Source organism: Apteryx rowi, unplaced genomic scaffold (assembly GCF_003343035.1).
Source record: "Apteryx rowi isolate R43461 unplaced genomic scaffold, aptRow1 scaffold_107, whole genome shotgun sequence".
Taxonomy (NCBI): domain Eukaryota; kingdom Metazoa; phylum Chordata; class Aves; order Apterygiformes; family Apterygidae; genus Apteryx; species Apteryx rowi.
The window spans coordinates 2,111,396-2,136,966 of NW_020447275.1; the positions used below are offsets into that span (position 1 = coordinate 2,111,396).

Consider the following 25,571-nt stretch of genomic DNA (forward strand, 5'->3'; position numbering starts at 1 on the left):
TTGTGGTGATAGCCCGTACTTAGCGCCTAGTTTCATGGTAAAATCACTTCACGAGTTGATAGCCCGTACTTAGTGCCTAGTTTCATGGTAAAATCACTTCACGAGTTGATGTAACAAATTATCACCTATCACAGTGTTGAATTCTGAAATATGTTTTTATTGCATAAGAAATATTTCCAGAAATTAGCCCTGTTCTTTTTTCCCCATCTAAGGAAGTGACTCATCTCTGACTTGTGTAAAAATCACCCTATAATCATTACTAAAAAGAGGTTTGAAGTAAGAAAATGTGGCAATTGTGTTTATAGACTCAGTTTTAAAAATACGTAGAATTTTGGGTCTAGTTTTGATGGGATTATTTATAAAAATTCTCAACATAAAGTTTTGCTCTATGGTATGTAAGTAAGTATGTACCTATACTTTTTCTTCAGATGATGATGGATAAGATGCTCATTTAAAACTTTTATATAAGTGAAATGTTTCAAAATGTTAATTGTTTGCAATATTTCCATCTATTCTAGAATGCTGGCAGTGGAAACGGAGTTGATCTTTCAGTGCTAAATGAGGCTCGGACCATGCTAACAGACCTCCTGTCTGACCCCTCCCTTCCACCACATGTGATTTCTTCCCTTCGAAGCATTAATAGTTTGATGGGTGCTTTCTCAAGCACATGCAAGCCAAAGGCTAATCCATTCACACCATTTCCTGGTTTCTTCCCGTGTCCTGAAATAGAGGACCCTGCTGAAAAAGGAGATCGAAAACTACTCAAGGTCAAACGACTCTAATTGTAATTTACAAGTGTGTTGCCATTTTTGAGCAATTTGTCAAAGAAAATTCTTCTGGAAAATATGTTCTTTGTATGGATAGCAGTTTCTTTACTAAATACCTGTGAACTGCTGTTAAGGTCAAAAGAAAGAAGCTGTGAAAACACACTGAATAAAGTGTAGATAAGGTACCAAAATTACAAATTCAAGTGTTTGAGGGATAGACAGGTGAAGGGCACTGGTCTACACTCTAAAAATAAACAGGAGATTCCTCAAAATAAGCACAGGATTACAATAAACAAACAACCCAAAAAAGTAGTGTAAAATCAGTGTTATATATTCATGGTATGGCAGGACCAGGGCTCTTGATCTTTCTGCAGTCTTGGTCTAGCAGTTACTGTTGGTGTGGCTTTTTCATTGACTCCCCCCCATCCCCCAAGCGATTTACTGTTGTAAACATCAAACTAACCATCAGAAAAAGAAACAAGTCAGCTATTTAAAAGTAAAAATAATGTCTTCTGCCTATGCAGCACATCACATTATGGGACCAATGTGTGTATCTACTGTCACCCCTCCCTTATCTAGGGTAAATAACTGAGCAAGAATGTGGTTACTATATGACATATGGAATGCAGTGCAAAAACATTCAAATATACAAACTCAGCTGTAGTGCGTCAGCATTTATTAGTTCTAGGGTAGTGCAGTGGTGACAGCTTGAAGCTGGCTTTTGCAGCTATCTCTGCTCTGTACCTTCCTAGCGCTCAAGGAAGCTTATTAGCTTAGGCACTGTCTGCTTGCTCTCAAACATTACAGAAACTGCAACCCAGACAAATAGGTAACTGGTGCACACAGTCACAGGGACTGACAGGGACTGGCAGGCACTGGCTCTGCCCCTCTCTGCTGGGGGAGACAGAAGCTGCTCCTAGGTGTCTGTCCTTGCTGTTCCCTTTGCAGCCCCAGGGAGCCCGCTAAGTCCAGCTAAGACCCAAAGCAGGGGAGTCTGTTCCTGTTCTCAAGCATGCGAGACACCTAATTGGGAAGTCACTGCACTGTAGCTGCTTCCATTTCCAGACAGTTGACTGGCTGGACAAAACTGGTCAACTTGTTGCTATTTTGGGGCCAGATAAGACTGCCTCATGAGCCAGATTCAATGGGTGAAATGTCTGTTGGCCATCATTGTCAAGACAGATGCTTCTGGGGAAAAAGCTCAGTATCCACAGATGAATCTGTGGAAGTGATACGGAGGGTGAATCTCGCATGTATATTTGCAGAAATCAGTTCAGCAGGAAGCATAGTCATCCAGCTTTTTTTTTTTTCTTTTCTAAATGCCCAGCCTGGAGGAATTGGAGTCTAACTTTACATTTATAGCTGTCTGTTTCCTCTCCTTCCCTGGAAGTTGTCTCAAGGCATCAATCCAAATAACCTCTGTCAAACAATTTATGGGTACAGCTTGCCTTTGGTACCTACTAAGCTGCTTCCTGCATACCGCTTTGTACTTGACTGATTTCAGATCTTTGATTTTAATTGCTTAATTTCTGTGTAACAAATTACTCTTCAAGAGTACATGGCTTAGTTGACACCTTCATTGCCTTCTGTGTGGAGATTTTTTTTTGCTGCATTGGTGTAGCATTGCTGGAGCTGGTTCATGTAATTTAACAGAATACACTCTCCTTCTTCCCTTTCTGGTAGTGTTGGATAAGGAGTGCCACATGTTTCTGTGGCAGATATGGTTTTCTTATTCTGCCTGTCCAGTTCCACCTTTCTGGCCATGACTACAGCTTTGCAGCAAAACAAACAAGGTCAAGGTACATCCCATATCAAGAACTCAAAATAATCTGATTTTTCAGGGTAAGAGAGTGTACTTTTTTGTGTCAACGTTTTTTCATTTTTTGAAATATGTAATAGTTCTATGAGTTAAGTATGATCTTTGACCACCTGGTGAAGCTTAAAATTGCAATGTCATTATTCCTGTCAGACCTTTTGAAGCCCTAGTATCCAAGGGTCACCTGTCCTCACTCATGACCCTGCAAACCTTACTCAACACTGCAAATATGGTTTGTGTTTTTTGTTTTAAACACATTTTCCTGGCATACTTCTTCCTTTGAAAGGTCTGATTATATGCATTTATATTCTGAAGAAGAATCCTATTTTTTTGCCATTGGATTGCTAAATCCAGAGATTACTTAACAAGTGGATCATGGACTGAATGCAGTCAGAAAGACATTTTTTGAATTTGGTTAGAGTACAATGTGTAAATTGTGTGTGCAATGGATACAGAACTGCCAGAGCAAGTTTTGCAGTTTGGTTCAATGATTCTGTTAGTTCTGTTAGTTACTAAATGCAGCTATACGTTTTGGCAGGTAGTTCAGTAAGTCAGAGCTAGTAAGTCGTTGGTCATTTCCACACAGAACCATTTGAGTGCCATTGCCCCACATTGCGGAGGGCTTCATGTTCATGTACAGTGATGATTCCCTGTGTCTGGGCTGCAGCGTGTCTAACTTGCAAAGCTTCCCAATTTGGAAGTGGTGAGGAGCTCTGGGAACCCCACGCTAGGTGCTGTGAGGCTGATGAGAAACAGAGCCAGCCCTGAAGGACCGCAGCTGACTTGTCCACAAGTTCCACAATACTTGCGCTGTCATTATTTAGTATCCAAGTTATAAAAATCTCAGGCTATCTTAGATGCTGGAAAGTTTCTGGATGCTGGAAATATGACTGGAGTCATATGACTGGGATGAGTAGAAAAATGATCCATAAGCCTATAGTGACTGACCATATCTAAAAGATATCCATTTTTAAAAGCTATGAAGAGCAATAGTTGGACCATGTGGATTTCAAAGTGCAGGTATCTTTACGTATTTTAAATGTGGGAAAGAAAAAAAGATGTGCAACTGATAATTATCATAATAAGCAAAATATTTTCAAGTACAGCTTTTTATTTTTCTTGAGCTCTAAGAGTCAACCTGAGATGCCATCCTTCATGTTTCACTGTAAGCAGTTGATAAATAGTATCATATCCTATCTTCAGAAGCAATAAATAAAATTTCAGTGTCTGTTTTCAGTTATGTAAATTTTAACCATAATTAAATTACTCAACAGGGACTAAATAGCAGGAGTAGCCTGCCAACACCACAGCTGAGAAGAGCTTCAGGAGTTTCTGGCATTCCACCTATAGAATCACCATCTTCTAGATGGGAACGGAGTAACAGCAAGAGATCTCATCAGGAATATAACACCTCAAGGTAACCACCTAACTAGTTTTAATGAAGATAACCACCTAACTATTTTTTAATGGTAGAATAATAAATGTAGTCTTTCTAAAATGTTTGTATCTATAATGTTGGAACTTGGCAGGGAAAGTATTTAATATTAAATCTTGTCATTGAATTTAGTCACTGAATTCTGCCAGCATAAATTAGAAAACATTTCAAGTTAATAATATACTATACTTCTGTAGCTGTGTTTGATCTCAGCTAGAAATCGGGTCATTCTGAGGTTGAATGGCATGCTCCCTCATAATAAGTAGCACTGCCTACCAGTTTTAGTAGGAAATGAGAAAAATGTCCAACATGAATTAGTTTGTTTTGCAATCATGTAACCTCTAAACCATTATTGACTTCCTCTTCCTTCTCCTTTTTATTTAAATATGTATCACTTTTGAAGTTCCAGGTATCCAATAATTTGTTTTCTAATTAAAAAATTATATAACTTTTTTGCCTTTGGTAGCTAACTATTGTGTGTATTGCAACACTTACTAGTACAGTTATCAAGCAGGTAGTAAGGTAGATTAAGAAAGTCATCTCCTCTCTTCTTGTCAGTCAATACAATGTAAACAAAGTTTTTATTTCCATAATTAAGATTACATCTTGAGTTAGGATTAAAATTAACATACTTTGTTGTTGTTTAATGTTGTCTTTCAGAGTGAAACTTCACACACTGTTTTATTTAAATTTGTATGTTTTTGTGTAATGTCTTGTAAGAAAAGTACAAAAGATATGTTTGAAATTTTTTTGCAGTTTTAATCAGTAAAAATTTGTGCGTTTTTTTCTGCATACCTGATATCTCTTAAAACTTCACTGTGTTTGTTTTTTTTTAGAAAATACGAGTTATGCTGATATTTGATAATTACTAGTAGCAGATGAAAGTTTATGTGCAACAAGTGTCCAATTACATTTAGTTTTAAAGCAAATCATTTAAACAATTTGGCAGTTGTCAGGGACATTATTTTCCTTTGAATAAAATAGACTATTCAAGTTTTTACATAATAAGACTTAATTGTGGCTTATGTATAAAATATAATTGGAGCTATTAAGTTGTAAATTAAATTGTTATAGATAATTTTCCATAGCTGTCACTGTCATGTCAATAGCAGGATATTTTTTTAGTTGGGATGATTTTGACATCGACTGCTATACTTCTGCTACTGCTGATCCATAGGCAACAATTCTGCTGGTCATATGAAATCAGGCTGAATGTGATCACAAATTCTTATTGCCAATTATTACAGTAGTTTAAAGGTTGTATTTTTGTGCTGATTTGGTTATTCAGTGTTTGAAAGAGTCTCCACTGTTATGTCCAGTGGAAATAATCAGAACAGACTTTTAACTTGCAAACTGTGGGACTTCAGTTTGAGGTTTTGCACTTCTGGTGCAGACACTTTGTAGGTTTGCGAGAGACGGAGGGTTTCCTTGCAGCTTCTACAGACCAAAGAACCTGCTCAAGCATACCTGATTAAAAGCAGCAGTGCAGAAAACACCCTCATTCTTAGTCCATTATCATTAAATTATCCCTTGACCCTGGTGACTAGCACTTGCACCTTGTCACCCCTCATGATGTCCCCTCCTCAGTCTCAGCATTGCCCCAGTCCTGTTACCTCCCTCAACCCCCTGCCCTACAGGCCTAGAATATTTGGTCCCTTTCTCATGGTTTGCCTGCTTCCCTTCAGGGTTCTTGCCAACTCTTATACTGTCCCAGTTCCCTGGCATCTTCCAGTGATCGTTCTTCTCAAGTTCCCTTTTACCTATAATATATCCTAATCATCCCCAAATCCCCCATGATCATTTACTTACCTTACAAATATGGTTAGGTGAGATAGCTGAACTGGCATAGCTGTTCCTGCTGCTAGAGGAGGCAGTCCTTCTCTGCTAGAATACACAGCTGGCCTTTTTGTGCCATTGGCTTTGGTTTGTGAGTCAGCCCCTTAAAGTGTCAGAAAGTAACTCAGCAAAAGAAAAGGCATAGTTTTTCCTGCAATAGGGAGCCGATTCGGCTCACTGAGGGACCGAACAAGTGTCAGAGGAGAAGCAGGGAGGAACACGCAGATGGTAAAAATGGAGAGTGGAACCTCCACTCTCAGAACAGCAAACTGTTCCCTGGGAGGAAAGCTTGTCAAAAATCAATGTTTTTTTTACATAAATGACTGTTTTCAACTGAATCCTAGCTGAGTAGAGGAAGATAGGGTGTCACATACTGGTATAATAAATAAATATTGCTACAAAAATTGGTTTAATGTTCCAAAAGTTTTTCTGTCTATCCAGGCAGTTTTCAGATGCAACTCTAAAGAGCTTGTCTTTTATTTGCCTGCAAACTCCTGGTTTGGTTTGTCATTCAAACACCAGTCTGAGGTGAACTGACCTTGCTTAATAGTCATCTTACACCACAAATACCAGTGTAGAATTTTTCTGTGCTTTAAACGAGTGCATCCAAGTTAGGATAGCTAAACAATGTGCAAGTAGTGAAAGATTCAATTCATCAAAGTTGTCAACCCAAACATTGTTCAAAGTTGCTTAACATGTCAGCGTCAGACTTCAGAATAATATATCTGTCTTTATTCTTTTGCTCACATATTTAAATTCAGCTAGCATTTTTTAATATTTGTGTGTTTAAGCAAATGATAGTAAGTCAAGTATTTATGGGTTTGATGACTTTTGTTTGAAACCTGATTAAACAAGGTGAAATCTATGCAGATAAAAACAGTTTTTCCCATACTAAAATAAAATAATTACTTTTACATAAAGTATTTTCCCTTTCAAGTACATCTATATGGTTATTTTCGATTACATGTTACATTTTTGTTTACAAAAGGAAAACATAATTGGAATTTTGGAGTGCAATTTCATGCCTACAACAGCAGATGGCATAACTTAACAATTGAGGTAGCTACACTGTAGCTACTAAAGTACAATATAACTTTGTTAACATCAAAAATGGTTTTAGTTTTAAGATAATAAATAAAATGGTTGATTAAATAAGAAAAAATGATTTGAAAAGAAAGCCATAGCTATGAAAGACTGTCATGGTATTTCCAATTTAACCAACCTTTCAAATGTTCTCAAATCTGTTAGAAAATAGTCTGTTCTGTTAAAACATATACTAGAGTATTTGATATTATCACTAAATAATAAATTCATGTAATGCTGTGTAATATTTAGCAGTAGAATTTTAAGGAATTATACTAAACAGAATAATTCAGCAAATTCTAGTTACCTTCATTATCTTGAAAATTTGTCTTTCCGTAACATTCCTTTAAAAACATTGGCAATGAAGAAATTAATGTTTTGTGAAAAGGTCTAGCTAGTAAATAAGCAATTACTCAAATTACTCAGAAAAATATTATATGCTTTCTAGGCAACATTCAGGAAAAGTAAAATCCATTTTAGAAAGTGACAACTATGGCAAGTAATCTGAAGACTTTTATTGTGTCTTTTAGGTCTGCATAGGGCTCTCTGTTGCTTTCTATTCCATATAATCAACATGTATTGTCTAGCTCATTTTGAACTTGACTTCATTGTAGTGCTCTGCTTTTCTTGAATGGTGGTGGAACTGTATTGGAACAATCTAGCTATCTTGCAAGTATTTTATTTGACAAAAATGGAATAAAGACAACAAAGAAATATTTCTTATTGTTTTATTTTTTAGCCAAGGATCTCATTCAAATGGATCTTTTGGTGCAAACCTACTGGCAGTACCAAAACAAAGATCGTCTTCTATGACATTGACTCATCATATAGGTCCCAGACGAGTAGGTAAGATGTTATAATTTGTATAGTTTAGTGGCAGGATGTCAAGACTGACACATACAAAGATTTAATTCAAACTGCTTACAGTATATCATTTATTAAAATTATTTCTTTCATATAAATGTGACACTAATATAACATCAGTATGCAGCATATATTTTTAAAAGGTTTTATTTTTAATCATTTTCTAAGACTACTCAAAATTATAGTTAACGCTCTCAACTTTTGTACAAATCTCGACTATCTTCCTCATCCTGGGTATCTGCAAAATATTGTTATATTCAGTGGTTGGTACTTGCTGAAAATTGCAACGTTCACTTACCATAATATGTGACCTTTTTAGTACTGCTGTTACATTGGAACAGGTCATTTAGATGCACCTAAAATATCTGATATAAACCTGAGATAAATATTTAATAAAATTTTGGGAGAAGGAGTTGGAGTAAATTTTATTCTTACATTGTTGGTGTTATAAGATAGTAGAGATTGTAATAGAAATGCTGATATAATGTGTATATCAGTTTTCAGAGGTTATGATTGGTCTGTTTTTCCATATTAAGTGAAAACGTGCAAACTGACCTTTTTCTGACAGTTCTGCCTATCCATTTTAGCATAATTTAAAAAATTTCTCTGGATTACTTACTGATATTTTATTTCATTCTTCTAAATACCAAGGAACATGCGAAGTCAGGTCAGATCTTTCAGTTTGTTGCATGTAGATATGTTGTTTCACACTCATGATCCACCTTCATGAAAGTCTGGGCTGCCTTCTGCTTTCTGCAGTTTTCTGCCTTGACCATAATACATCTGCCAGACTCTGAAACGGATGAAACTTTCATAGGCAGGTTTTCTTTGGCATCTAATGCTGATGCATCTCTAAATCAGGTTCATTACATGCACTGAAAGAGATAAGAATCTTATGGAAAATACTGTTGAATGTGTGCGCACAAAGGGAATAAAATTAATACCTAATGCTGGAATATTAATCTGTTTTAGCTCTGGAAGAGAGTTTACAGATTGCCTCTCAACTTGCCAGACCTTTTTTTGCAGCAGTGGAGTGAGATTTACTCTCTGAAACTTTTCTCTGCATCTAACAATGTGGACTTCCCCAAATCTTGTATTTGACAGTAACAAAACCTTATGAGTTCCTACTCTAAGGTTTGTGAGATCTAAGTATCAATTTGTGGCGCTGTTTGAAGAGTATAACCTGTGCATTCCTTATTTAAGGAATTAAGTGCAATCAGTGCTCATGCTATGTGTTATCATGCACTGTAAAATCACAAAACTTATGATGGAATTTTTGTTTCATAGTTTGCAGCAGAACTATGGATTCACTTATGGGATGTCAATAAAATACCTCATTATGTTGCTCTTTAAGCCTTTGAGAAAGGGCATGTTCTGTTTGATAAAAGTATGTTTACAATGGATATAACTTCCCTTGGACACTCCAAGATAACCTATCTTCTGTGTATTTTCACAGAGGGGAAAAAAATCTTGTGGCTTAACTTATAATTTTGTTGTAAATTAATGTCAGATTTGTACTAGCCAAAGTGCAGATTTACGAGCTTGCTTTCCTATATGTCACAGATACAAGCTTGAAGTGAACACTAGCTTACTGTTTGAACAGGGATAGGGAATTTCAGGGATCTAAGTGGGAAGGAGGTGTGATTTCTTATCTTGACTGACCCTGAGCGAACTTTGGGTTTTTTAATGACTTGTTAGGCAGATTTGGGCACATTATCACAACAATAACAAAAGGCACATCACTGTCAGAAAGGCCAGTAACTGCCAATTTTAATCCCTTGCTTCAAAAATATGGTTACAACATTTTGGTTTTTCTCTTTTAATTTTTTTTTATTGCACCAAGCATATTTTTCTTCAATTGCAGAGCAATGAGGTAAAATATTTTTCTTTAAGTTAGTTATCAATACTAAATTATTTTTGATGAAATTTTCTGAAAACAAAAATCCTGAATCAGACAAAGAATATGGGAAGTTTCAGCTTAAGTGGTTAAACTTTGCCAAAGTTAAAAAAACAAACAAAAAAACTTGAAAGCCAGATGTTATAACATACTACATAGTCTGCCATTCAGATGTGTAGCCTATCTTGTGCTTCATATTTGTAGATCTCAAAACTTGGAATCGGTCTTGCTACTTAATGTTTAACAGCATGATATACACAGTATTTTGAAAACTTGCACATTGGCTTATCAATATATAAAGTTCTTAATGTAATCTGAACCAAATGTAATGTTTGTTTTGGAAGGTGCTTCTCCTGGCCTGAATCCTGTGGGTTCACCTGGTCATGGATCTGTCTCCAGTGGGTCCCTTGTCAGTTGGTCACCTGTAGAATTTCCTGATACCGCTGATTTTCTTACAAAACCAAGCATTAATATACACAAGTCTCTGGGATACACATTTAATTCTCCAGATTTTCAGCAGCAAGTTAAAATACCCGCAGGTTATGTGTGTAACAGGTACTGTAAAGCTTCAGGTAGAAGTTTAGTAACTTCATATATGTTTCAAATGAAAATATGTAACAACACCTTTATCTAATAGTATTGAAAATAAGGGATGTCATCTCCTACTAATCTGTAACTATTTTATCCAGGGGCAGGATGCTTTATGTATGCCATTGCTTTGAAATAGTTCAACCTTGATATGAAATGCAACAGTAATTGTGGGGTAGCAAGATTTTCTAGATCGTAGAGGAGGAGGACTTCCTACTTAGGAATTTAATTCTTTCTATTTAAAAACTTATTAATTAATTACCTCTACTGCATTAATTCATGGCAGTGAGTCTGGGGGAAGTGATGGGTGATTGTTTTCTAAGCTCAGACTAAAACCGTATGTGCATAGTTCATGAGAAAATATCAAGGTCACTTGGTGGAAGAACCTTAAAAAGCATAACTTAGAGAAATTTGCAGATATTTTTCAATGCACTACAGTGGTAGCAAAAGAAGAAAATTACTGAATGTTTTAATTATTTTCCATGTATTCTGTAAGCTGTGGACGTCAGATACTCAAGCCTGTTCCAACACCAGAATCAGAATCTGCAGAATACAAAGGCAGAAAATCAGGTAGGATTTCTAAATATGCAAATGCTTGCTATGTTTTCTTAATAACCAATTAAATTAACATTTTTGTATTTCTACATTTTTTTATATTTTGAAGTAATTTATATACATATATTTGATCTTACAGATTGCCATTTAGAATAAGTGAAATGATCTGAAATATTGCCTGTTTCAGAAATAGAATTTTATAATAGTCTCCCACTCACAGTTTTATAGTCCTGTACTTCATATATCACACAAGTTCTCTACCACCTCTGTTAAACTAAACACTGAAACAATAAGTACTAGTGATGTTTCTAGCTTTTCTAAAACTTTAAATAGATTTTTGTCTAACAGATTTTTCCTTACAACCTTTTGTTGTTAAGTTCTTAAGTAAAAATGGTTTTGAAACAAGCTATTAATCTGTTATATTCAGTTTAAGAATTGTTGCACAGCAGTAATTTACAAATTATTGATAGTGTTTATGTACATATTTTCTTTAAGGTGAAATTGGAAGCACTCGTATTTCAAAAGAATCTTTCCACCATACAGAGAGGAAAGAAGATGAAAGGAAGGAAAAGATTCATCAAACACCAAATAATCAACTTGTAAGCATGTAATTGCAAAAATATTTGCAGTAATCTTAATACAGTATTTCTTTATCATTTCTAATATACTGTAAAGAGGTCCCTGCATTGCTGAGAATTGTAATGTCTGAAAGAAAATGGTGCATTGTTAGAATTCAAAATTTCATTTAATAATTGTGTACTTCTACTTTGCATAAATTTCACTAGCAAGTGAAAAGATGATTTGTATTAAATTTTTGTTAAGCAAAATTAATTTGTTTACATTTAATGTACATAAGTATGCTCAAACACTGATTATTTTCTCTTGGAAGTTTACCAAAAAATGTGGCAGATTCAGTGAGACTGTCAACTGAATGTTCATACAATGCACTATGTTAAAAGTGGGGGAAGACAAACTGTGTAATAAGCTATACTAACATTTTGGGTTTAGACATCACTTTTCAACTAATGAACTGTCAAAGTGCGGTAAATAAGTTTTGTTAGCTTGCACAAAATTTTGCTTTGCTTTATTAACTTAGTTTGTTTAAAAAAAGAGTGAAAATTTAGCACCATCTGCAGAAGTCTTGGAATCTGCTGCCCAAGAGTGTGAGAAGTCAAGCTTTTAACTGTGCTACTTGTAACACTGATTTAGGATTTTCTTATAGCCACAGTTACAGCAGCAATAACGCTTTATCATTTTCATAGGTTTTTTTTGGCCAATGTAGTTCAGAGATTAGTCTTCACTCTTACTTTAGAGATATTGAAGTGTCTTACTCTCATGCAGATGGAGCGGGGTCCTTCATTAGAAATGTTAATAGAACATGATTCACTAATGGAGAAGATGAACAATTGGAATTTCCAAATTTTTGACCTTGTGCAAAAATTGGGAGACCAGTCTGGAAGGATCCTTAGCCAGGTTTGTCTTCGTCCTTTATTGTATGAGGGAGGGTGTATAAAGCTGTCATGCTTATATATTTTATTTAAACTCTAGAGAAGTTTTGCAGTCAAGTCTATATTAATGCTAGCTTGAAAAGTAGAAATATCATTTCTCATGTACTCCATCTCACTGTAAACCATGAAAAGTGTTTTGTTTATAGATAACTTGCACTAAATCTTCTGCATTTTATTCTCAATGTCAAGTAGGTTACTCATTCTTATTGGAATAGGTTTTGTAATAATGTTCCATTTCCTATGAAAAGTTGTCTCCTGCTTTCAGAATTGCTACCTGGTTTATCAGCCATTTCTTTTTTCTTTATTTCAGTAAAATATTTCTACCAGAGCTACACCTGTGGGGGAAGAGAAGTGATCTTTCAGGCAGCCTTTTGCCTCTTGATCCTATAAACAATGGGATTTTTTTCCCATGCTGCTTTCTGCATGTAGTATCCCTTTTATCTCTTTCTGACCTACTACAAAGCTCTCTTTGGTGATCCTGTTTGCTCTCCCCCAGCTTCTCCCATCCATCAATGTCATTGGGAAGTTTCTGCCTCTTTCCTTACACTGGATCTAGCAATCATAGGTCTATAGCATGAGTTGGATTTGGTTCTGATCTCACCACAAAATATTTTTTCTTGCTAGTAATGTAGTTTTCTGTCCTGAATTAGAACACGTTGCTGCCAGTTCAAGGGAAGTGAGAAGAGCAAGCAGTTGCAGTCAAGAGAAAAGGTTAGAAGCACTCAGGTGCAGGGTAGAGTGTAGACCTGCACCTCTACTGAAGAGAAGAAAAAGCAGTGGGGATAATTCCACTTTTGTCATTAGACACTGTTTGGTTCCCACCCACTCCTCACCCGTAATGCAAGATATTCTGGGTATTGTTTTAAATCTTCAGTTAGTCTTGTTTGCCCAAAGGTTGGCAGTATTTTAAGTGTTTTTCACAGCTCTTTGATTCCTAAGTAAATCTTGTCTGTTCATTCCAGGTCTTTTGTCACCTCAGTTGCTGACTGCTATTAGTGCAGTTTAGGATGCCCCAATCCATTTTTGAGGTGTTTTTGCAGTAGCTCTATGACCTATATTAGCTTGCATTTAGTATGTGTGCAATCTAGGGGATAGTGCAAGCCTCTAAGTACCTACATGTGCAGGTTTCTACTTATCTCTGCCAGAACAATTCTTCCTAATATTGCGTGTATATGCATTACCTGTTCTCCTCTTCCTACCCCTGTCCTTTTCTATTATGTTTAAGGCATCTGATACATATCTCAGTTAATAGCTGAAGAAAAAGCGTGTTTTACCATTACCAAATGTATGGACTCAGAAGGGAACATTTTTATTTCTGGTTCTCAAATCGTGTAAGGGGAGCAGCCGGGACAGGTGGAAGGAGAAATGTCCCTTCATTTTGCTCTCATGAACCTTTGAGACTTCCTGTACTTCAGAATGTATTCTTTCTATCAAGTGTGTGAGAAAGAGGTGACAGAATGAGAAGCGGTGTCTTGTTTTGAAAGACTTTCTTAATTTTTGCAGTCTCTCTTTTTTTTCCCCTCGGTTTTTTGCAGTCACTAAGTTCTACTTGTAAACCAAAATACATTTGAACAGTATATGCACATGTGTGTGGTCTGAGTGCATTTTTAAAAATATGATTTGCCAGCTAGCTTATTTTTAAAGACTAAGATAAGTAATAATGAATAAAATATGGTATTTCTTTGCCAAAGTCTGAAAAATAGACAGAAAATTCATTTTTCATTGATTGGTTTCTGTAGTAAGGTAATCTGAATTTTGAATAATATAAATAAGAATTTAGATTTCTTTTTAGGTCAATAATGGAACAAAGCATGAGTTCTCTAACATATGACGAAAAAGCTTTGGAGATTATTATTAAAAGTAATCAGTTGCACGTAGGATTTATCAGTAGAGAAATAAAAACTTTATTATTATGTATTTGAGAGAATATTACAAAATAATGATGTTTTTAACATGAAAAATTTAAGCTTATATATGTATGACGTTAGGTTTCAAATAATCTTTAATGGAATTTCAGTAATTTCCAGCTCTATCAGCAGGCAAAATTAAAAAAACAGGAATATTTTTAAAGTTGAAAAGCAGAATAGGCTTAGATGTTGTGACTTTTCAGACTAAAGTTCATTTTAATATGTATTTAGGTAACTTATACCTTGTTTCAAGATACTGGTTTGTTTGAAATTTTCAAAATCCCAACTCAAGAATTCATGAATTACTTCTGTGCACTTGAAAATGGCTACCGAGATATTCCCTGTAAGTAATGTCCAATTAAATGTGTTTTTCTTTTATACTAGTATCTGCCCTTTAGTATGTGTTTTAGTTTAATGTTTAACACAGATGTAGATGATGTCCACGCTTAATATATTTTAAATTCATATATTTGTCAAGATTTTGAGAAGATTTGATGTACTGCAGAAAAATTGGTGGACTCAAAAACTTTGTTTATGTATAGGTTCAATATAATCTTACAGAATTTGAATGCATAGTTAAATCAAACTTACTGAAGTCAATGGGAGAATATTTGTTGATTTAACAGAATTTTGGATTAGGTCTCTGATACAATAATAGGAAAATAAGAATTTTGGCAGTAATAATTCATCTTTCTGTTTAGGTCTGCCAAATTTATATATATATATATATATATATATATATATATATTAAAAAAAGGTAACTCAAATGTTTGTGCCAACCCAGATTCCCGTAGGTGCCAGATCACTCGCAATGCTAGTGGCTCACCATCACTGATTTAAAAGGTCACTTAATTCATTCCTGACTTTCAGGTCTGATGAAGTATGCCTAGCAGATGTTTGATATTTATCAAGCTTGTTTCTTGAAAACAGTCAGTGATATAGCCTCTATTACCAATTTAAATTCATTTTTTCCATTATATTTAATCCAAGTCTCCCTTATAGAATATTTGCCCTTTTAGATTTTTTCTTTTCATCTTCTGTGGTGGATGGAACAGTTGTCCAAACTTTTTTAATGAATTTTCTTCTATTTTGAAGTTTTATTATGTTTTTGCAAAGTCCCTCTTTCTAGACAAAATCAATTCTTTTAATTTTTCCTTCCTAAGTACTTGTGTTTTATACCTACCATGTTTCTAGGTCTTCTCTGGCTTTACCATATCCAAAAATGCCAGAATAATTACTTCCAGGTTTGCACACTTGACACATCGTTTAATAGCATGCGTAGTTTTATAGTCATTCTGTGATCCATCTCCCTAATCCTTTCTGCAGCATACCGTTTCTTGGGCAGTTATTATCCATTTTGTATTCATTTGTTTGATGTCCCCAAGTGCAGCACTTTTCTGCTGTCTTTACTGACTGTCCTCTAGTTGAATTTGGATTACTGTTCCAAATTAGTAAGATCTTTTGGATTTTACTTCTGTCTTTCAAAATATATTTACCATTCATCCTATCAATTAAATTCTTTTTTTCTAGCTGTTTCACAGGTGGATAAACTTTCTTCCACACCCCACTTATCTGTTTGTGGAGGACCTCCACAAGTAAATACCTCTCACTTGTAAAGGTTCCCATTCAAAGCTTTTTCAGAAGAGACATGAAATTCCCATTCTGTGCAAGTCAAGACCATCATCCTGGGAAGGGCCTTACAGACTCAGAATTCTCCTTGGGGTAAACCTGTAGTAGCTGATGTCGTATTTTCAACCCGTTACTATTTTCCTTTTTTGGAACCCAGTAATAAGACAACAAACAGAAAACAAAAAATCCCCTCCCTTCCTCCCTCCCTCATGCACATATCTTCCTTTTGTTTCTGGTATGGATAATTGCTTAATTTGCCCAAATATCAGAATTTTTTCACCCACTAGCAACACACAAGGTTTTGAAGGTTGGATCCTACACATACTGAAAACTCAACATATATGAATGGTTGGCCTACATTAAAAACAAGCAAAGAAAGAAAAAATTTGGGCAGACTTGTGTGGAATTTATTCATGAAAGCATTCTCTCCCAATCCACCCATATTCAAATATGCTGACAAAGAAAGCAAACTAGTTTTAACTGTAACCACTTCATTAATGAGTTTCTCAGGACACGAGAAGACTTCATAAAAGTAAAGAATTGTCCTATGTATACTTGACAAATGATTAAACTTATTGTCTCTGGGATGCTTTGGTCTTCCCAACCTTATGTCTCATTCCAAATAACTTTTAATATGTTAAGTCCTAATGAGACTGGTCATTCTTGTATGGCACAAACATGCATTTTTTCACACTAAATTTTTACTGTTTCATATGGACTTTAGTTTCTGTATTCATGCTTATGTCTCACAAAAGTTTATTTTGTTTCTAAAGAAAAAAGTTGACAGTATTCCATGAGATCCTATTAGAAATATAATATTTTTTATTTTAACTCTTTGGATTATATATGGACAAGTTCAATTAACTTGGAATTCTTACTAATTTGGAAATAACTTATTAATCATTTTACTGACTTTTCTATACTATTTATTGCCCTGATATTTCTACAGAAATAGAGCACTCAAAAACAGATAATTACATGTTAAAAAATTAGAGCAATAGGCGTGATTTTTAGATGAATAAAGTTAACTTCACATGAAGTACAGTGTAAACCACAAGCCCATTCTGATGCGTTAGTTCTATTGTTTCTGTCTTTTGCTTCATTTTTCTGGTCCTGTTTCTCCACACCATTAATATAAGTTAAACATAGACCATTGTTTTGATATTTTATGTATTACTACATTTTAAAGTTAACTTTCTTGTTTTAAAAGATACATAGACAGTTAATATACATGTGTGTTAGATGACGTTTCCTTGTGGAAAGACTTTACATTGTTCTTGGTAAGTTTTACAAAACAAGTAGGAAAAAGGAAAGAATAAGAATTATGTCATCTCAAATAAAACTTCATGAGAAGCAAAAGGCAAATCTGAAGTATCATGTTTGGGCCAAATTTGAAAAATATTACAAGTAAAAGTTTTTTTTAGGAATTTTTTTTTTAATTTAGTATGGAATTTATTAAGGAATTTAAACACAAAGTCTGGGGCAAAAGAGTGTAAAGAAAGTAGCTCATCTAATATTTTGATTATTTTCAGATCACAATCGTATACATGCCACAGATGTTCTTCATGCAGTATGGTATCTAACAACACGGCCTATTCCTGGATTTCAGCAAATTCATAATGAGCATATAATGGAAAGTGATATGGGTATGTATCCACATAGGTTATTCTTTTTCTTGTAAGAATGTTTTAATGAAACTACAATAGGTAAAATGAATGGATTGAAAATTACTCAGGAAAAAAACTCCCATTATTCTTATCACTCAAATATTTTTAATATTTTAAAATAAGGCAGTTAGAGATAAGACAGTGTTAGTACATACCATTCATAAGTATCATGCAGTTGGCTTTAGAATAATTATTGGATGAATAATTGTGGTAGTGCTTGGTTTATTAGCCAGGGATATTGTTTCAATTAAGTTTTCTTTGCTGAGTGGAACCTCTGTATACTGCTACAGTCAGCATATTTTCAGCATTTGAAATACATTAGACTAATATTTCTTAATTTTATTAGGAAATTAAATCACCCAAAGTAAAAATACCAAAGCAAAGTATTTCACTTAATTCAATTTCGGCTTGATGGTTTTAGTGTAAAAATGAGTATCTGAGAATCCTATATTAGAAATCACATGTAGACATTCAGGTATTGATGTAACTACTCTAGCAATAACAACTGAAAAATATAATCCCTAAAAAAGAAATAAAGACTACTTAAATTCAAAATTTGAATGACATTAGTTCTGAATAAGTTTACTTTTGTGTTGTCTGTGACTTTATGGAATTAACTCTCTGTGGTTTTTACATATATAATATATATTCATATGTGTGTGTGTATATATGAATATATTATATATATAAAATACACTTCTAAATATAAACTTTTATGCTAAAATACATGTATATTAAAAAAAAAGTGGAGGAAATTCAGCACTCCTGAAGAACTCTGACATTGTTTCATCTATGCAGTAAGAAAGACAAGATGCAAGTCATGGGGCTTTTAGAAGGCTGTAATTTTTTGAAGTAATTTGGGAACTGTAGAGTATATCATACCATATATGTTATTTCTTCCTTAATATATTTTTTCCTAATTTCTTTCCACCTCTGCTACCGCCTTTTTCTTTTCCTCCAAATTTGTCCGCATTCACTGATTATAGCCTATTGCATTTTCTTCCTATGAGAGTTAAGAGGGTTGGGGCTGGAGACTTATTGGAGGAATTAAAAATGTTAAAAATTCCTTTTTTTTTCCTTCTTCCCTCTCTAAAAAGTAAAATTAAAAATATGAAATTATAGTCTTACTGCTTTGAAGCTTTTTCAGTGTCAAAGTTGGTATGATTTTTAATCCTCATTTGATCTAGTAAGGCAAAAGAGCCCCTTTTTATTAAGCAGTGATGAAATACATACTATTGCATTTTATTAAAAAAAGTGGTGACTCTGCCCAGAGAAAAGAGGAGAACACCACTGTGGCTCTCCTTATCATGCAAATATTTTCAACTAACGGAGTCAGTTCCTTTTGCAGTATTGTCCACTGAGCTTTGTTTATAGGTCTGCAATTTCAAGAAATGGCAGGTTATAGAAATACTAAGGAAGACACTGATTCATCCTTTCTCAGTCTTGTTGAGGTCAGGGCAAAACTGTAACATGTTCTTTTGGTGCTGTCATTTTAAGAAGGGAATGAAATTCCAAGTCTTCATAACAGCTGGAGGACTTTTGCTTTCCCCTTACTGTCATGTTGCTAAGAAGAAGTGACAGAGACATTAAAGGTAATCAGTAACCATTGGTATCTCTGTGGATTTTCTAAAATCTGTAGTTTGGACTCTGAGACACATCTTTTCGCCGGTCTCCCTCCTTCTCTGCATTCCCTCCCCTGGAATACATACCAGTACATTTTAATAATTAAAAGCTTAGATTATTATGGTTGCTTTCTTATCTTAATGACAGCAACTGCAATCAGATATCAAGAGAGACAGACTGGATGGCCAAACAGTGTTGCCTTGTTCCACTAGATTGCCTTCCGTGCTTACTGAAACATTTCTCTGAACCAGACTTCTTCAGCACAAGTGAACTGTAGCTGCAAAGAGAGGAGTTCCTGTTTTTTATGGTTTCTAAGGCACCATATGGTTTCAAGTACCAAAGCAAATCTCTTTTTCCCTCTCCCCTCAGATGAGGGCAATAAGTGTGGATACAGCACTCTTACGGGGACATGCAATATATCACATTAGCTTTGGAATTATTATGTGGCAGAATTGTCTTAATCTCTGATCTCACTTACTGCTTTTTATCTTCTCATTCTACAGATGTCAATTTTGGATGATTCTTGTTCCCCAACAACTAATATTCAGTAACCCTTTACAGAAGAGATAAGCTGTTCTGGCCCTTACTATGCAACTCTTACTATGACTAGGACTGTTCTGCTGTGGAAAAGTCCTGATCATTCTAGATGGCAGAAAAGTTTGCCTCAGTTTATTATGATGATCAGCAGTCGCTTCGGGAACTGCTGAAGTGGGTAATAATATCTTTGTATGCTTCTTGGGTGAGGAAATTGTATGTGAGTATCTATTGGTTGACATCTTCTGCATGCCACCCCTGCCTTTGGTATCATGGCCCATAAATGAAGTCATTCTGGAATCTACTAAATTTGTTGCTCAAGTCTCTTCTCTTATAGTAGGTGGAACTTTTAATATGTGCTTTGATATGTAAGGCATGCTCAGGATTTGTTTTTCGGATACAGCATAAAGCCTCAGTGTCTTAACGTATGTCATCCTTGCTGCACAACTCAGGCATGTCAAATGACATACAAGTCTCTTTAAGGCTCTTTGAGCCTCTTCTGCTCAATCCTTGGTCTGTGGATATCCTACATTGATTTAAATGCTGGCAGGTAATTCTTTGATTCTTCATCATTTTTCATCTCTGCATGTTAGGAGGAATTTCTTCAATTCTAAGGTCTTTTTACAATGGCCAAAGGCAGCACCCTTTATCCTTCTCAGTTACTTTTAGATGCCATGCATACTGAAGAATGTCATTCAACTCTATATCCTCCAATTAGCAAGTATTCTTCAAGCAGCGGTCCTGAAGGAATGCCAAGCACCATGATCTACTCTGCTCCCTATTCCACTTCCTCTGTCTTCTCTTTTGTGTCCTCTACTTTGCAGTCAGATACACAGGATGGTAAAAACAAAATACTTAGGTGTCAGACTGGAGACCAGCTTGCTTCTCCACTGTACTGTGATCCTTCCTCTTCCCTGTCTGCCCTCACTCCCTCCCTTGGTTTTCTTTTCAAGGAATCTTCTCACAAGAGTCTGGCCAAACAAGTTTTTATTGGGAGCTATTGGCCCACTGTAGAGATGTTTCCAATGTAGTATGGGTGCAAGGGATTTTACGGTGGATTTTCTCATGCCAGAGAAGAAGAGAACGATAGCTCATCCTGAAACTACGGTTGAACATGTTGGTCCAGAGTTCAGCTTTATAGAGGTCACTCTAGCCAGTGTGATTTCAGCTGTTTAAGAGGAAGACTTTTTTTAAACCTGTCAGTTATCAAGATGTGTAGAAAGACCATCATGTCAAAAATGCCATAATTTCACTAGCAACCAGGACCTCTAGATGTACAATCCTTTCATTTGATCTTTCTACTTCACCAAGAACTTCCTATAAGATTTTAGCAGTGGTGTCAACCCCTCTTAGGTGAGTAAGGTATTATGGAAAAAACTGGCAGTTAGTTGACTAGGAGACTTATCAGATTGCTCTTTGATCCTTCAGAAGAGTAGTTTTCAAAGGAAACAACCAGAATTTATATCTTATCCTTTTAGCTGTTAGAATTTATATTGGTGATCCTGGTTTCAGTATCACTGGAGTCACAAGATCATTTGTCGAATCTTAAGTCTGTTGACTTTTCCCTTCTTCATTGCTGAATCTTTTTCTCCTTGGTGCTAGATATCTCACCCCTTCTGTCTAGTCCAGGGTTGCAAAGTTTGTATCAGTTGTAGTAGTTTTGATACTTTATATTTTCAAAGGCACCTAATCAACAACACTGCTTTTTGCATGCTGATGTAAGCACACTGAATATATGATCAAAAAAAAAAAAAGTGACAACAGCAGTAACTTGATGTCAATATATGAAAAATTATTAGAAATGAAAAGTAAAACCATTTAAACAGTTTTAAAAGAGGAAATATCAGCAATATTCTTATTTACTATGCAGTGTGCATTCATACAATTATTATGCTGCTAAAAAGTATGCTAAGTTCCAAAGGAGAGAGAGTTATATTCAGTATAATGTGAGTTCTTTTTAAGATTATTGGAAAAAAGTATCAAAATAATATTTTAGTGTTTTTAAATGATTGTAGTTAATGACCTATTCATTAAAAAATATACTTCAGATGACTTCACTTCAAAAAGTTTCTTTTCCATATTAGTAACTTTCGTTCACCTTGTTCCTCTCCTTCATTCCTCTCCAATTTTTAATTTTTATCTTTTCAGGAATTGGTGTTAATGGTTGTCAAAACACATAGTATTTAGAAATCATTGAAGAAATCCATTCAAATAGCAGTTTTGTTTTCTTGCTTTGTTCTCTAGGCATGAAATTTTGACAAAACAAATTTGATATTTTGTCCTAGAAGACAATTTCTTTAGATGTGTTGTCAGCAACTTGCTGAGTTGGGACCGGAATCTGAAACTCTTAATAATTGTAGATATATATTCAGCAGATGGATAGGACTCGTGTTAGTGTAGTACTGCTTTATTTGCATCTCATATTGCAATTTAAAAAGTAATTTTTTTCATGTGTTGTAATAGGTTTTTGAGTGTAATTTTTGTACATAAGCTCTAGACTGTGTATTTAGGTTTTTTATTTATCTTAGATTTGTTTTCACTATTTATGTATGAAAAGCAGTTAGACTTGTATGATAGTGGTCACAAGATTATAGTTTGAGTATTGTCACCCAAAAATTCAGCATTCATGAGTCAGATCCCAAGATTTAAGAAGGCTGGCTCCAAATCAAGGAGGTTTTTCTTTTAAAAGACACTGTTTTTTGTCATCTGGGGTCTTTGGGGATCTCTTCCTATCCGCTGTAAAGGTGGATGTGGATGTTGCAGTTGTCTGTTCTTTGACCTCCTACCACAGAAGCTCTTCCCAGAACATACAAGAGATGATGTACTCTTTATTAAAGGTACTTATTAAAAGACTGTAAGCTCCTTCCATAAATAATTTTTATTCTGTGTTAACGTGTTTCTTATGTAGAAGTTTCTACCGTAGGGTTGCCGTACTCCTCTTAAATGAATAAATATTTGGTAGCCTTTTTGTTGTTGAAAAAAGTGTGTAGTATCTTTTGATCTGGCAATTGCAAACTTGGTCTTGATAGCAGTCCTTGAGTTAGCTGGCTTAATAACATTATGCCCTGAGAATTAAACTCCTTTTTGAGAAAGATTTATTATTGTGATTTTTAACATTTTATCCTCTCAAACATACTGTTTATAGGAGAGAGAGCTCATGCTAAATGAGACATACATTTAAAAAGCCAAAGTAAAAGAAACATTTGCAAAAATACTAAATTACCTCCTGAACATGTCTTGCAGTATGAAACATTTCTAATAATTACTTTCCTCTACACACAGTGTTCCCCATGTATGATTTGAGCACACAAGTATCAGAGTGTTATCACAGATGATAATTGGTGTAGCCACATTACTTTTTTGGTCACTTGTGATTCATTCTGTATAGAAAAGCCTAGCTTCTGCCATGAGATTTAGCAAATTGCAACTCTTGACGCTGAAGCAACAACACTAGTGCCCTAAAGCTTTGTATACTGTGTAAATGCAGAGAACTCTAATCTTTTGATACTGTTTCCTAAGTATCTAATTACCATCTTTTCTTCTAAAATTATGTGGCAAAAAGTGTGAGCTCTGGCTGTGGTGAATTAAAAACTTTCTTTTTTCTGATTATGCTCCCAGCTCTTCTGAAAATCTCCGTTATTTGCTGTGTGAATGATAGCTATCTCTCAGCATTGTAATGTGAGATCTTGTCTCCTTTTTATAAGGTTACTGAGATATATTATATCTGTATGTAGTAATAGGTAAAGAATTGGTTTTAGAAAAGGAGTGTATGGCTTTCCAGTTTAGTGACAGTTTTTAAAGGCTCCAGGATGATCTGTAGGAATTTGTCTGCCCTCCTTGTGTTACATCATGAAACAGCCAGAGCTTGTTATATTTTCGCAATGCATCAACCCTTTTGGAAAACCTGTGTGATCGTGATGAATTTATTACTTACTTGCATTATCAACTTTTCTTCTCAATTGTTGGTTTAAGGATAAGCAATAGTATGACTTTTTAAAAGTATAATAAGTCTGTCTTTGAAAATGAGTAGCTCCACTACTACAAGGATAACTATATTAAGATTATGTTAGCAATAGTATCTGGCTGAGTCATTTTAAATATGTATAAAATATAAATGAAAGAATGTTCTATATATTTTTATTTTTATACTTTCAATTTTCTTTGATGAAGCTAGTGGTGTTTCCCCAGTTCAAGTCAGCTATATTTCTTCAAAAAGCTGCTCTGTTGCTGATGACAGCTATGGGTGCCTGACATCAAGCATTCCTGCCTTGGAATTGATGGCTTTATATGTAGCAGCTGCCATGCATGATTATGATCACCCTGGTCGTACAAATGCTTTTCTAGTGGCTACAAATGCACCTCAGGTAAGAAATTCTTTTAACCAGAAAATTGTCTCTATCTAAAATCAGAAAAGTAGTGAAGATTCTTTTCTTCTATATCGCTACTGTTGCTTGCTTAGGGAACATTTGCCCAATTTAAGACACGGGGGAAAGTAATTTGTATTTACTTGTATAACACTTTTTGTCCTGATAAATTTTGAAGTGTTTTGTGTGTATTGGTTGTGTATATGTGTAGAAATAATTTTCAGTTTACAAAATTGAAAACAATAACATAAATCAATGCAGGTAAATGATTATTTCATGGAGAGCTGGCTCTAGGACTGTCTAAGTGGCTAATGTATGGATATTTTACAAGAAGTTCTGTTTAAGAAAAAAAAAACTTAGTGCTTTTTCTTTTTTATGTTTTTACCTATTTCCTTCTTTCATCTGCCATTTTTGGTTCATTTTAGCCCTTAAAACTAGAAGGCAAAACACCATTTCTAGTACGGCTTCATTATAAATAAATAAAATCAAGTCTTATTACTGACTAGCCCTTATGTTTCAGAATATTTAATTACAATTTTAAAGCTTAACTCTGACATTTATGATTCTCTCCTTTTGTAGGCTGTTCTCTACAATGACAGATCAGTCTTAGAAAATCATCATGCTGCTTCTGCCTGGAATCTTTTCTTATCACGACCAGAATACAACTTTTTATCAAATCTCGATCATGTAGAATTCAAGCGATTCCGTTTTTTAGTGATTGAAGCAATCCTTGCCACAGATCTCAAGAAGCATTTTGATTTCCTTGCTGAATTTAATGCCAAGGTTTGTTACATTTTCGTGTCTGCACTGAGCTGGTCATGATACACTGACGTTAGTATTGCTACTCAGTGGTTGTTGCTATTAATAACTTGTATTTAAAGTTTTAGATGATTTAAATTTACCTTAACTGATCCCCCCCAAAAAACCCACAAGTAGAGTATTTTATTTGTACAAGGTAATCAAACTGTTTAATGTATTCTAAAGTACTAGCATAGACTTCGACCCTGATTCTTAATGCCTTTTATTTTAATATACTTAATTTCTCAAAAAAAAGTCTTCAAAAATATTTGTGATCATACTTAATTATTGGAATTCAGTTGCTGAAACATAAACATTCCCATGGGGCTGGCAGATATGACACAGGACATACAGGAGACCTTCTGGAGCAGTAGCTGAGCCAGACCAGTGGCTATCTAAGATGGCATTACATCGCGACTGAATTTTGGCCTAAGTATTTCAAAAATGTACGAATGCAGGATATCCTGACCTTTAAACTTGACAATAAATATCAAAACCATGGTAATTGAGAAGTCATATTTAAAGATTCAAATGAGGCATACCATTTTGTTCCTAAGCTAATGCAGTAATTACGCACAGGAAACTGTAGCACATACTTCTGTAGGGAGGAGAAAGTTGGCTCCCTTCCTTTTCCATAAACATCGGTTTCCTTAAACCTTTAAAAATTCCAGTGAGATTATCTGACCTTGATAATTTCTCA

The 25,571-nt window shown here is 34.8% G+C and overlaps 1 protein-coding gene across 1 annotated transcript in view; it reads left to right on the top strand.

Moving 5' to 3' along the window:
• PDE3B (phosphodiesterase 3B) overlaps positions 1-25,571 on the top strand; it is a 94,703-nt gene that overhangs the window by 64,871 nt on the left and 4,261 nt on the right. The window contains exons 3-13 of the mRNA XM_026070328.1: positions 519-767; positions 3,858-4,000; positions 7,677-7,783; positions 10,043-10,253; positions 10,783-10,856; positions 11,337-11,440; positions 12,183-12,314; positions 14,488-14,599; positions 17,418-17,531; positions 23,880-24,073; positions 24,653-24,856. Of these exons, the coding sequence (XP_025926113.1) occupies positions 519-767; positions 3,858-4,000; positions 7,677-7,783; positions 10,043-10,253; positions 10,783-10,856; positions 11,337-11,440; positions 12,183-12,314; positions 14,488-14,599; positions 17,418-17,531; positions 23,880-24,073; positions 24,653-24,856 (1,644 nt within the window). The remainder of the gene's footprint in view (positions 1-518; positions 768-3,857; positions 4,001-7,676; positions 7,784-10,042; positions 10,254-10,782; positions 10,857-11,336; positions 11,441-12,182; positions 12,315-14,487; positions 14,600-17,417; positions 17,532-23,879; positions 24,074-24,652; positions 24,857-25,571) is intronic.